Source organism: Saccoglossus kowalevskii, chromosome 1 (genome assembly GCF_978046115.1).
Source record: "Saccoglossus kowalevskii chromosome 1, keSacKowa6.1, whole genome shotgun sequence".
Taxonomy (NCBI): Eukaryota; Metazoa; Hemichordata; class Enteropneusta; family Harrimaniidae; genus Saccoglossus; species Saccoglossus kowalevskii.
In genome coordinates, this window is record NC_140641.1 from 667727 (window position 1) to 680301 (window position 12575).

At 34.1% G+C, this 12575-nt stretch overlaps 1 protein-coding gene across 5 annotated transcripts in view; it reads right to left on the minus strand.

Moving 5' to 3' along the window:
• Nucleotides 1-2261: 2261 nt before the first annotated feature.
• Nucleotides 2262-12575, minus strand: part of LOC100374861 (uncharacterized) — a 104299-nt gene continuing 93985 nt past the window's right edge. For all 5 annotated transcript variants that reach the window (XM_085498224.1, XM_085498216.1, XM_085498222.1 and 2 more), the window contains one exon: nt 2262-7387. In XM_085498224.1, coding sequence (XP_085354350.1) covers nt 7241-7387 — 147 coding nt within the window. In that variant the 3' untranslated portion in view covers nt 2262-7240. The remainder of the gene's footprint in view (nt 7388-12575) is intronic.

A 12575-nucleotide genomic window follows, 5' to 3' on the forward strand; every position in this document is an offset into this window, starting at 1 on the left:
TGAAAAAAAAAATATGGGTACATATGGAATACATTTTGTTATGAATTATTCTTATTATCAATTTCTAAATTATCTTGTCAAAATCAGTTTTTTTCCCCAGGGTTTTTCCCCCAAAACGAAAGAATTTCATAATGTCGGGAACGAGAAGTTTTTTTTTAATTATTTATTGGGAACGGAAAGTCTTTATCGTAGTGCTTCGCATCGGTTGACAATAGACCATTTTCCGTTCACTGCGAGAATCACGCGTTATGCGTGGTATCGAACGTAAAAACAGGACAAACAAAGGTCATAGCGTCGTAGTCGCGTCAAACATCGCGTGGGATTCGACAAACGCGAAAGTATTTCGGGGACATTTCCATGCTTAATAATGTGCTGTCCACATTTGATGATAGGCAATTTCGATTAAGTAAGGGTATTCGGAAGCAATATTCCTCTGTCGAAGATCGGCCGGTCAATGTAAGCTGCGAAATACAGAAATTCTAGTTCAAAATCAAATCGTTCGATTTTTGCGGCAGACGTTCCACGCACGTCTTTCATGCATCTCGCGAGATCTCGCAATTGTTCGGAAAATCACCTATTAACTCTTCGGGTCGCTAAAACTGTATGTCCACCTCTGTTGGAGTGAACATTTGTATTATTATACTGAATAAATCTTAGAACAGAAATGGTGGCACTCAATCATGGCAATCTTCTTGGTCATCGTTAGAAAGATTTTCGGAGGCAAATTTAATCTTGAAGGATTGACCCTTACCGATTCATATTTATGAATTAATCGGGATTCAGGTACCATAGTGTTTGTAACAGGAAAAAAAACGCTTTCGCGTGGGATTTTTCATGAAAACATTGTGAATGGTTCCCCGACACTGATTCCTTTTTAACTTTCAATTTTTCTAAGACGCGGCAAACCCTGCTCATGACCGGAGACGTCGTCGAGACGTCGAGATGCAGGAGCGATTCCTTTTAGCAACGCGTTCTATTTATTTCCAAAGCGTGTGGTCGGCGCCTTTGATTGCGTTTATTTTGTTCTTTTATTCACGTAATCTATCACTGGCAGCGTTTGTTTGTCGCGTCTCACAAAGTCCAAGCTGACTTTGTTTTGGCTGTAAGTGAACTACGTACAGCTCATGAAAGTATTTCGCCCAGAGTTCGCAAAATTTGAATCCTTTATTTTATAACGAGACATTGGGCGCAAAAATAAAAACCATAATTGTAATTCAACAAGTTTATGTAACGTGTTACTCCGTTTGCCAGCCGCCTAGTTAAAAAACGCGATCTCCATTGATGTCGGCTTCGACAACTTCGGACGAGTAAGATGGGCGCTGGCCGACATTACATTTGCAAGAATTGTATTTGTTAGACAAATTGTACACTACGGTCATTCTATAAAAATCGATTGGTCGTTTTTTCACAGTCTTACTATTCCTGCAGATATTCTTCAATTGTTATAGGTGCCACGGATTTTAACATAACTACAACTTGACCTGTGTTAAACCCAAACCATGCGTGCATGACAACCGTCACCCTACACACGGTTACTCAACGAATACCGTAATAGACATTTTTCGCTCTCCACCAAAAATAGAATGGTTTTATTTCATATTAGTTGTGTCTGTGTCAGTGTCGTATTTTATTTCACATGTTTGGTTCGATCTTGTTTATGGTGGACATTATTACTACGCGTATGTATTATTACCAATTTTATATGGCAGTGTGATCTACCGTATTTTTTCAACGGTCGTTCTATAAATTTCTGATTGTATTTATTCTTATTTTAACATCATAATAACAAAAATGATACACTTGTACATGACAGTAGGTAATGAACTGTAAATGCGGGCGATTGCGCGAGCAAATACTTCCGGATTTGCGCGGTCGAAAAAAATGCGGAAATTGCACGGTCGAATTGAATAAAGCGAGCGAAAAAAAAGCGATCGCAATCCGGAAGCGGGCGGGAGGTTGTGCGAAATGAGTACTGTAGGTTTAGTATCGGGATAAGGTTTGGTATAATTATATTAATATTAATATAAACTGAACTATACCTTCCCGGATACTAAACCTAAGCTTCGCAAACCTGACTTAAATTCGATTAAATATTAATATAAATTATGAAACATTGTGGAGCCCCATGTCCACTTGTACAAAGGGCTCCACTTTGTTTGTGTATGTCTGGACTACTGGCTCTACTTCTACTCTACACCAACACACACACACACACACACACACACACACAGACATGGTAACTAGAATGAATGAACACAATATTCTAATATCAACGACTTTTTACTATTTTTTTGCATGGAATATTCTTCAGTTTATCCTCATAAACAAAATTTTTGTACAACACATCGAAGTCTATCAAAATATGAGTGTGTGACATTATTTACCCATCTAAACATACCTAAGACACTGTCAAAATGAAAAAGCAATTATGATGATATTCAAAAATAAAAGCATATTCTACAAAAAATACATTAAGAAATTCATGACAAATAAAGAATTGAAGTTATTATCACGAAATGAACAAATCTGTTAGGTGTTACCAACATTTAATTTATACCAATAATGACGTTAGGGCACACATTTGCAAATAAGCCCATACATTCAAATATCATACAACACTATATTTAAGACTATTGCACAATCTTTACAGAAATGTACCTGTTTTTACAGTACCGTGCACTAGTATTACGGTGGCCCATATATACAATTGGTCCGCTACATGAAAGTCAGTCGGCTATTTGAAAATTGCTCCGCTACATGAAAATCGGTCGGCTACTTGAAAATTGCTCGGCTACTTGAAAACTGCTCCGCTACATGAAAATCGCTCCACTACTTGAAAAATTCGGTCGGCTACTTGAAAATCGCGCCGCTATATGAAAATTGCTCCTCTATCTAGAAAATCGCGTGTATGATGCGAGGTAACCTTCGACCTGCAGATATGACCCGGAAGTACAACATGCAATGTATACCATTGCTTGTGTATGCTTACGAAGTCGGGTAAACAACGTATTCATCTGTTTGTTAAATAAAATGAAGTCAACCAACCTGTATACTTGAAACATCATATTTGCATGTGTTGATTGTATTGGCATGCTGACTCTAGGCTTTGAATGTAAACAGGTTACAAGTCAGTGCGCCATTCTAACCCTATACAACCACAAATTGTTACGACTCGTTACCAAAATCTACTGTATCGTGTATCACGTTTACATCACTACAAATCAGTTTCATGGCTTTACTACTACTAAGTTTAGCTTTTATTCACCTATAAAACGAGCGTCTTGCTGTCAACATATATCAGAGGGTGGGCGAGGGGGATAGCTGATACAGGTTACAGAAAATTAAAAAGGCATTTTACGTTTTTACAAGAAATAAAATGAAAATTCCATGTATAGTGAAAATGGGTTTTTACACTTTACGAAGATAAAACAAATTCATAATTACATTTTACAGTTGTTTTCATAAATTTGATTTAAGAGCCAAAGAATATCGCACATAGAATAACCTCCGGTGAATGCGTTCTGCTGTGACAAATCTCATGGGTTTGTGTGACGCATATGCGCGAATCAGGCCAGGAATTAATGTCGAACGTTAACGTGCGATATTAGTTCCGGTTTGATATATTTTCCGGTGTTCTACTAAGAACAATGCTTGACGAGGACACTTGCACACCGCATTAAATAAAGTGTAGATAACATTGCGTACATGTCATTGTAAAAGTCAGAATATTTAGAACATCGTGTTAACTTCGAACGTCACGCTAACTCGCTCATTGTTTTAGCAAATGAGCATACAAATTAAATATGCATATAATAATAATAATAATAATAATAATAATAATAATAATAATAATTCACTAAACAAACTACAGTGAGTTGTTCAAATTCTATAGTCGTATAAAATAATAATCATGATATAATCTGTTCAGATATAGAGGTAAGAAATGGATCTTTTGACAAGTTATTAAAATAATATTATAGTGACAAATAAAAATCTGATGCCAGACAAAACATCAGAAATATAATATACGAGGTGAGACAATGATCATCATTGTCTGTTGTAAGGATTAGCTTTTAAACTTAACAATTGTTTAATTTCATTATGTTATTGGCGAAATAACTATAAATTATAACAAGTTTCGTATTTGCGACTTGAATACTAATAAGTTTTACTGAATACTAATAATAATATTCTACCTTGAATGGGTCTCTCTCAGATTTTGTGTCAATATTATATTTTTTTTTTATATTTTGGGTCATTTATGTCAAAACTGCTATTTCCGACGACTTCTTGAAAACTACCAGCTCAATTCATTTGATACATGTTTTGTAGGTATCTTGTGTTAATCTCTATTAGATATGTTCTTTTTGTGACGATATCAACTATTCTCAATTCTTAGCAATTATTTTTCCATGTTTGGAAAAATAAAATTATACGTGAGCATGCTTGACATGTATTATGTACAACGCCAGGCAAAATAATATTAATCATTTATAATCCTTAAGTAAATAACACATCTGGTGTTTACACAAGCAGAGGTGCTCGCTAGGTTGTTGTATTTTGTTTATAAATGTACTATTTGTATTTACTGATAGTTTTACGGAAATAGTTTCAAACACAGTCTTTGCTGTTATATACATTTATTTAGATTTTGGATTACTAAATATATAAAACTGCATAGATTCAATCTCAGACTAGTAATACTAGTCTGAGATTCAATCAACAAGATATAAAACATGTGTGTGGCCAAAACTACCTACATTCGAGATATACGTTACAACTTAGCCATCTGCCGTCGATGCATCAACAGCAGAACGTTTATTTTCATTGAACAATGCACATTATTTACGAAAATCCACTACAACGAAGAAAATTCAAGAACTGCATTGCGCTTGTGCGACGACCTCACCCGGAAGTTTTAGCGCACGGAAAATTCTTCGCATTACACCGGGCTTCAAATGAGGAATTACAAGTTTGTAATTTCGTACGAATTACAACATTTAATGTGGAAAATGGTTTATACACTTACAAAAAATAAGATTTGTGTACGAATTACGGAAGAATAGGATAGCTGATTACGTTTTACACCTTGCTCATGTCTACGAAATTTCGTTTTTTTATTTTTTAAATTACATTATTACGAAAAATAAAAACAATTGATTACAGCTTACGAAAATACCCCTTACCGACCGTCATATCACATGATTCGCAACTACGGGTTGTAAATCGGGCACACTAATGTTTATGACTTATTTTAAAAAATCGGTGTGATTGTCAAAGCTGAGGTGATAGAACGGTCAACTAAACTAATTGCACAAACAAACATTATGTTATCTGTAATAATTGAAATGTGTGCAATTTTGGCGCGACACACAAAGCTTACCTACATGCTATGAGGACATTTTCAACAATTTGGTCTACCATCATGTTGTGAATATATCGTGCACACATGATCTCTAAAATTTAAATGAAAGCGAAAAACGACAAGAAAAAATCTCGCTCATAAAGCCCATGCACATATCATGGCTGATGTTTGGTCTATAATGAGGTATACTCAATCATAATTTGATCACCTTCAAATGATCTATGACGAGGTATAGATTTGTATAAAACAGCCTTATCAATGGAGCTATAAAAATATGTCCTATAACGTCAGTAACTCGGTGCTCCGGTACAACATGCCCAATTGAGACGAGTCGTAGTTACATGACGCAATATTTTCCAATAAACACATATGTGGTATAAACAAAATATTTCTATATGAACTATAATAATGATTTGTAATACTCAAGAATGGACGAAAACTAATCATGTACTTCGGATATTAAAAATGATGACAGAATCTCAATTGCCAAAACGGATATATGCGTAGATCAACTTGGTATTTGAGTACTAGATAGATGAAGTTGAACGACATCGTATTATAATAGTAGGAACAAACCAGGTGACGATTCAAAACCACGTGAACACGTGTAACCCTCCTCCGGTGGTGATAATAGTACATAAATGGATTTCTATACCATTTTAACTCCTAAACAACAATAATGTTAATTACAATAACAGCGAAAAATATATACTAGTATGCAAGTTATTGCAAAACAAGTGTAAATTATCACGCGTAGTATTTCTTCGCAAAGTTCGTTTAAAGAGCTACGTGTTTATGTCAAGTCCTTGCTTTCGATTTAAATTTAAACTCTTCATTGTACGTCACGTGTAGCAAGATTTTAGTAAATATACATTTTACACATAGTTTTACACTATGCCGTTATATAGATTTAAAAATAATTAAACAATACGAGACACAAATGCATCATCTTTAGCTCATTGGGGTGCATATAGTTTCCCGCTTGTTTTCTTTAAAAAATTAATAATTTGTGTTACCGTGATTTTCAAGTAATCGACCGATTTTCATGTAGCCGACCGATTTTCATGTAGCCGACCGATTTTCATATAGCCGACTGATTTTCATGTAGCCGATCGATTTTCACGTAACCGACCGATTTTCATGTAACCGACCGATTTTCATATAGCCGGCCGATTTTCATGTAGCCGACCGATTTTTATGTAGCCGACCAATTTTCATGTAGCCGACCGATTTTCATATAGTCGGCCGATTTTCATGTAGCCGACCGATTTTCATGTAACGGAGCAATTTTCAAGTAGCCGACCGACTTTTTTTCAAGTAGCAGAACGATTTTCAAATAGCCGACGGATTTTCATGTAGCGGACTAATTGTATATATGGGCCACCGTACTAGTATAGAACAACAGTGAAGCTTAATATGTACATGGAGTTTATAATACTTAAGACAATTTAATGAAAGTAAAAAATGTACACTTATTATTGAACAGATTAAGTTATGGACATTTATGTGAACCTCTTAAAAATAGGGTTTTTATGTCAGATTTGCAGTTTCTCATTCTTTCTATGGTTTGTTTTTTCACTGTTGCTTTAAAAGATAATAATCTCTGAAACTTGGCAGACGAAAGTCAAAAACAGAAAACTATGTGGTTTCAGGTTCCTTTTAAATTGTTGAAAAGTAAATTATCAATAAAGGAATTGAACATCCCTTATATTGAAATATATGACAGACCAAATCGTTAAAAGAATAATTAAGCAAAATGTTTCATAGATTAATTAAATCCATAGTACAGTAGTTCTATGACACATGTACATATATTATTAGCAGAGCTATTATCTCTGAACAGTGATTCCTCTGTAGAATACACTGTAACTTGAGTTAACATGATGTTATTGCTGGTGCTGGAGAAGTGAGCTTGAATGTTTTCTTGACTCTGAGAGGGTCCTTTTTTTTAAACAATTGAATGCACATTCTATACAGATCTAAATCGATATCTGGTGCTGTATATCCACTGTGATCGCTGTCCTGAAATTATACACAACATAAGACTTAAAACAACAAAAATGATGTATGCAAATTAACCTCTAAATTTCATTTGTGCATAGAGAAATGAGTGTCTCATTTTGTATCAATGTAGCATTTGTGTATAGAGAAATGAGTGTCTCACTTTGTATCAATACTTTGTATCAATATAGCATTTGTGCATACAGAAATGAGTGTCTCACTTTGTATCAATGTAGCATTTGTGCATACAGAAATGAGTGTCTCACTTTTTATCAATATAGCATTTGTGCATACAGAAATATGTCTCACTTTGTATCAATATAGCATTTGTGCATACAGAAATGAGTGTCACTTTGTATCAATACAGCATTTGTGCATACAGAAATGAGTGTCTCACTTTGTATCAATGTAGCATTTGTGCATACAGAAATGAGTGTCTCACTTTGTATCAATACAGCATTTGTGCATACAGAAATGAATGTCACTTTGCATCAATATAGCATTTGTGTGTACAGAAATGAGTGTCTCACTTTGTATCAATATAGCATTTGTGCATACAGAAATGAGTGTCTCACTTTGTATCAATACAGCATTTGTGCATACAGAAATGAATGTCACTTTGTATCAATATAGCATTTGTGTATACAGAAATGAGTGTCTCACTTTGTATCAATATAGCATTTGTGTATACAGAAATGAATATCACTTTGTATCAATATAGCATTTGTGCATACAGAAATGAGTGTCTCACTTTGTATCAATATAGCATTTGTGCATACAGAAATGAGTGTCTCACTTTGTATCAATGTAGCATTTGTGCATACAGAAATGAGTGTCTCACTTTGTGTCAATGTAGCATTTGTGCATACAGAAATGAGTGTCGCACCTTTTATCAATATAGCATTTGTGTGTACAGTAATGAATATCACTTTGTATCAATGTAGCATTTGTGCATACAGAAATGAATATCACTTTGTATCAATATAGCATTTGTGCATACAGAAATGAGTGTCACTTTGTATCAATACAGCATTTGTGCATACAGAAATGAGTGTCTCACTTTGTATCAATGTAGCATTTGTGCATACAGAAATGAGTGTCTCACTTTGTGTCAATGTAGTATTTGTGCATACAGAAATGAATGTCACTTTGCATCAATATAACATTTGTGTGTACAGAAATGAGTGTCTCACTTTGTATCAATATAGCATTTGTGCATACAGAAATGAGTGTCTCACTTTGTATCAATACAGCATTTGTGCATACAGAAATGAATGTCACTTTGTATCAATATAGCATTTGTGTATACAGAAATGAGTGTCTCACTTTGTATCAATATAGCATTTGTGTATACAGAAATGAATATCACTTTGTATCAATATAGCATTTGTGCATACAGAAATGAGTGTCTCACTTTGTATCAATATAGCATTTGTGCATACAGAAATGAGTGTCTCACTTTGTATCAATGTAGCATTTGTGCATACAGAAATGAGTGTCTCACTTTGTGTCAATGTAGCATTTGTGCATACAGAAATGAGTGTCGCACCTTTTATCAATATAGCATTTGTGTGTACAGTAATGAATATCACTTTGTATCAATGTAGCATTTGTGCATACAGAAATGAATATCACTTTGTATCAATATAGCATTTGTGCATACAGAAATGAGTGTCTCACTTTGTATCAATATAGCATTTGTGCATACAGAAATGAGTGTCTCACTTTGTATCAATATAGCATTTGTGCATACAGAAATGAGTGTCTCACTTTGTGTCAATGTAGCATTTGTGCATACAGAAATGAGTGTCGCACCTTTTATCAATATAGCATTTGTGTGTACAGTAATGAATATCACTTTGTATCAATGTAGCATTTGTGCATACAGAAATGAATATCACTTTGTATCAATATAGCATTTGTGCATACAGAAATGAGTGTCTCACTTTGTACCAATATAGCATTTGTGCATACAGAAATGAGTGTTTCACTTTGTATCAATATAGCATTTGTGCATACAGAAATGAGTGTCTCACTTTGTATCAATATAGCATTTGTGCATACAGAAATGAGTGTCTCATTTTGTATCAATGTAGCATTTGTGTATAGAGAAATGAGTGTCTCACTTTGTATCAATATAGCATTTGTGCATACAGAAATGAGTGTCTCACTTTGTATCAATGTAGCATTTGTGCATACAGAAATGAGTGTCTCACTTTGTGTCAATGTAGCATTTGTGCATACAGAAATGAGTGTCGCACCTTTTATCAATATAGCATTTGTGTGTACAGTAATGAATATCACTTTGTATCAATGTAGCATTTGTGCATACAGAAATGAATATCACTTTGTATCAATGTAGCATTTGTGTATACAGAAATGAATGTCACTTTGTATCAATATAGCATTTGTGCATACAGAAATATGCGTCTCACTTTGTATCAATATAGCATTTGTGCATACAGAAATGAGTGTCTCACTTTGTATCAATACAGCATTTGTGCATACAGAAATGAATGTCACTTTGTATCAATACAGCATTTGTGCATACAGAAATGGATGTCTCACTTTGTATCAATGTAGTATTTGTGCATACAGAAATGAGTGTCTTACTTTGTATCAATGTAGCATTTGTGCATACAGTAATGGATGTCTCACTTTGTATCAATGTAGTATTTGTGCATACAGAAATGAGTGTCTTACTTTGTATCAATGTAGCATTTGTGCATACAGTAATGGATGTCTCACTTTGTATCAATGTAGTATTTGTGCATACAGAAAATGAGTTTCTCACTTTGTGTCAATGTAGCATTTGTGCATACAGAAATGAATGTCACTTTGTATCAATACAGCATTTGTGCATACAGAAATGGATGTCTCACTTTGTATCAATGTAGCATTTGTGCATACAGAAATGAGTGTCTCACTTTGTATCAATACAGCATTTGTGCATACAGAAATGAATGTCACTTTGTATCAATATAGCATTTGTGCATACAGAAATGAGTGTCTCACTTTGTGTCAATGTAGCATTTGTGCATACAGAAATGAGTGTCGCACCTTTTATCAATATAGCATTTGTGTGTACAGTAATGAATATCACTTTGTATCAATGTAGCATTTGTGCATACAGAAATGAATATCACTTTGTATCAATGTAGCATTTGTGTATACAGAAATGAATGTCACTTTGTATCAATATAGCATTTGTGCATACAGAAATATGCGTCTCACTTTGTATCAATATAGCATTTGTGCATACAGAAATGAGTGTCTCACTTTGTATCAATACAGCATTTGTGCATACAGAAATGAATGTCACTTTGTATCAATACAGCATTTGTGCATACAGAAATGGATGTCTCACTTTGTATCAATGTAGTATTTGTGCATACAGAAATGAGTGTCTTACTTTGTATCAATGTAGCATTTGTGCATACAGTAATGGATGTCTCACTTTGTATCAATGTAGTATTTGTGCATACAGAAATGAGTGTCTTACTTTGTATCAATGTAGCATTTGTGCATACAGTAATGGATGTCTCACTTTGTATCAATGTAGTATTTGTGCATACAGAAAATGAGTTTCTCACTTTGTGTCAATGTAGCATTTGTGCATACAGAAATGAATGTCACTTTGTATCAATACAGCATTTGTGCATACAGAAATGGATGTCTCACTTTGTATCAATGTAGCATTTGTGCATACAGAAATGAGTGTCTCACTTTGTATCAATACAGCATTTGTGCATACAGAAATGAATGTCACTTTGTATCAATATAGCATTTGTGCATACAGAAATGAGTGTCTCACTTTGTATCAATACAGCATTTGTGCATACAGAAATGAATGTCACTTTGTATCAATACAGCATTTGTGCATACAGAAATGGATGTCTCACTTTGTATCAATGTAGCATTTGTGCATACAGAAATGAGTGTCTCACTTTGTATCAATACAGCATTTGTGCATACAGAAATGAATGTCACTTTGTATCAATACAGCATTTGTGCATACAGAAATGGATGTCTCACTTTGTATCAATGTAGTATTTGTGCATACAGAAATGAGTGTCTTACTTTGTATCAATGTAGCATTTGTGCATACAGTAATGGATGTCTCACTTTGTATCAATGTAGTATTTGTGCATACAGAAATGAGTGTCTCACTTTGTATCAATGTAGTATTTGTGCATACAGAAATGAGTGTCTCACTTTGTATCAATGTAGTATTTGTGCATACAGAAATGAGTGTCTCACTTTGTATCAATGTAGTATTTGTGCATACAGAAATGAGTGTCTCACTTTGTATCAATGTAGTATTTGTGCATACAGAAATGAGTGTCTCACTTTGTATCAATACAGCATTTGTGCATACAGAAATGAATGTCACTTTGCATCAATGTAGTATTTGTGCATACAGAAATGAATGTCTCACTTTGTATCAATATAGCATTTGTGCATACAGAAATGAATGTCTCACTTTGTATCAATGTAGCATTTGTGCATACAGAAATAAATGTCTCACTTTGTATCAATATAGCATTTGTGCATACAGAAATGAGTGTCTCACTTTGTATCAATATAGCATTTGTGCATACAGAAATGAGTGTCTCACTTTGTATCAATGTAGCATTTGTGCATACAGAAATGAGTGTCTCACTTTGTATCAATACAGCATTTGTGCATACAGAAATGAATGTCTCACTTTGTATCAATGTAGCATTTGTGCATACAGAAATAAATGTCTCACTTTGTATCAATATAGCATTTGTGCATACAGAAATGAGTGTCTCACTTTGTATCAATATAGCATTTGTGCATACAGAAATGAGTGTCTCACTTTGTATCAATGTAGCATTTGTGCATACAGAAATGAGTGTCTCACTTTGTATCAATGTAGCATTTGTGCATACAGAAATGAGTGTCTCACTTTGTATCAATATAGCATTTGTGTATACAGAAATGAATATCACTTTGTATCAATATAGCATTTGTGCATACAGAAATGAGTGTCTCACTTTGTATCAATGTAGTATTTGTGCACACAGAAATGAGTGTCTCACTTTGTATCAATGTAGTATTTGTGCATACAGAAATGAGTGTCTCACTTTGTATCAATGTAGTATTTGTGCATACAGAAATGAGTGTCTCACTTTGTATCAATGTAGTATTTGTGCATACAGAAATGAGTGTCTCACTTTGTATC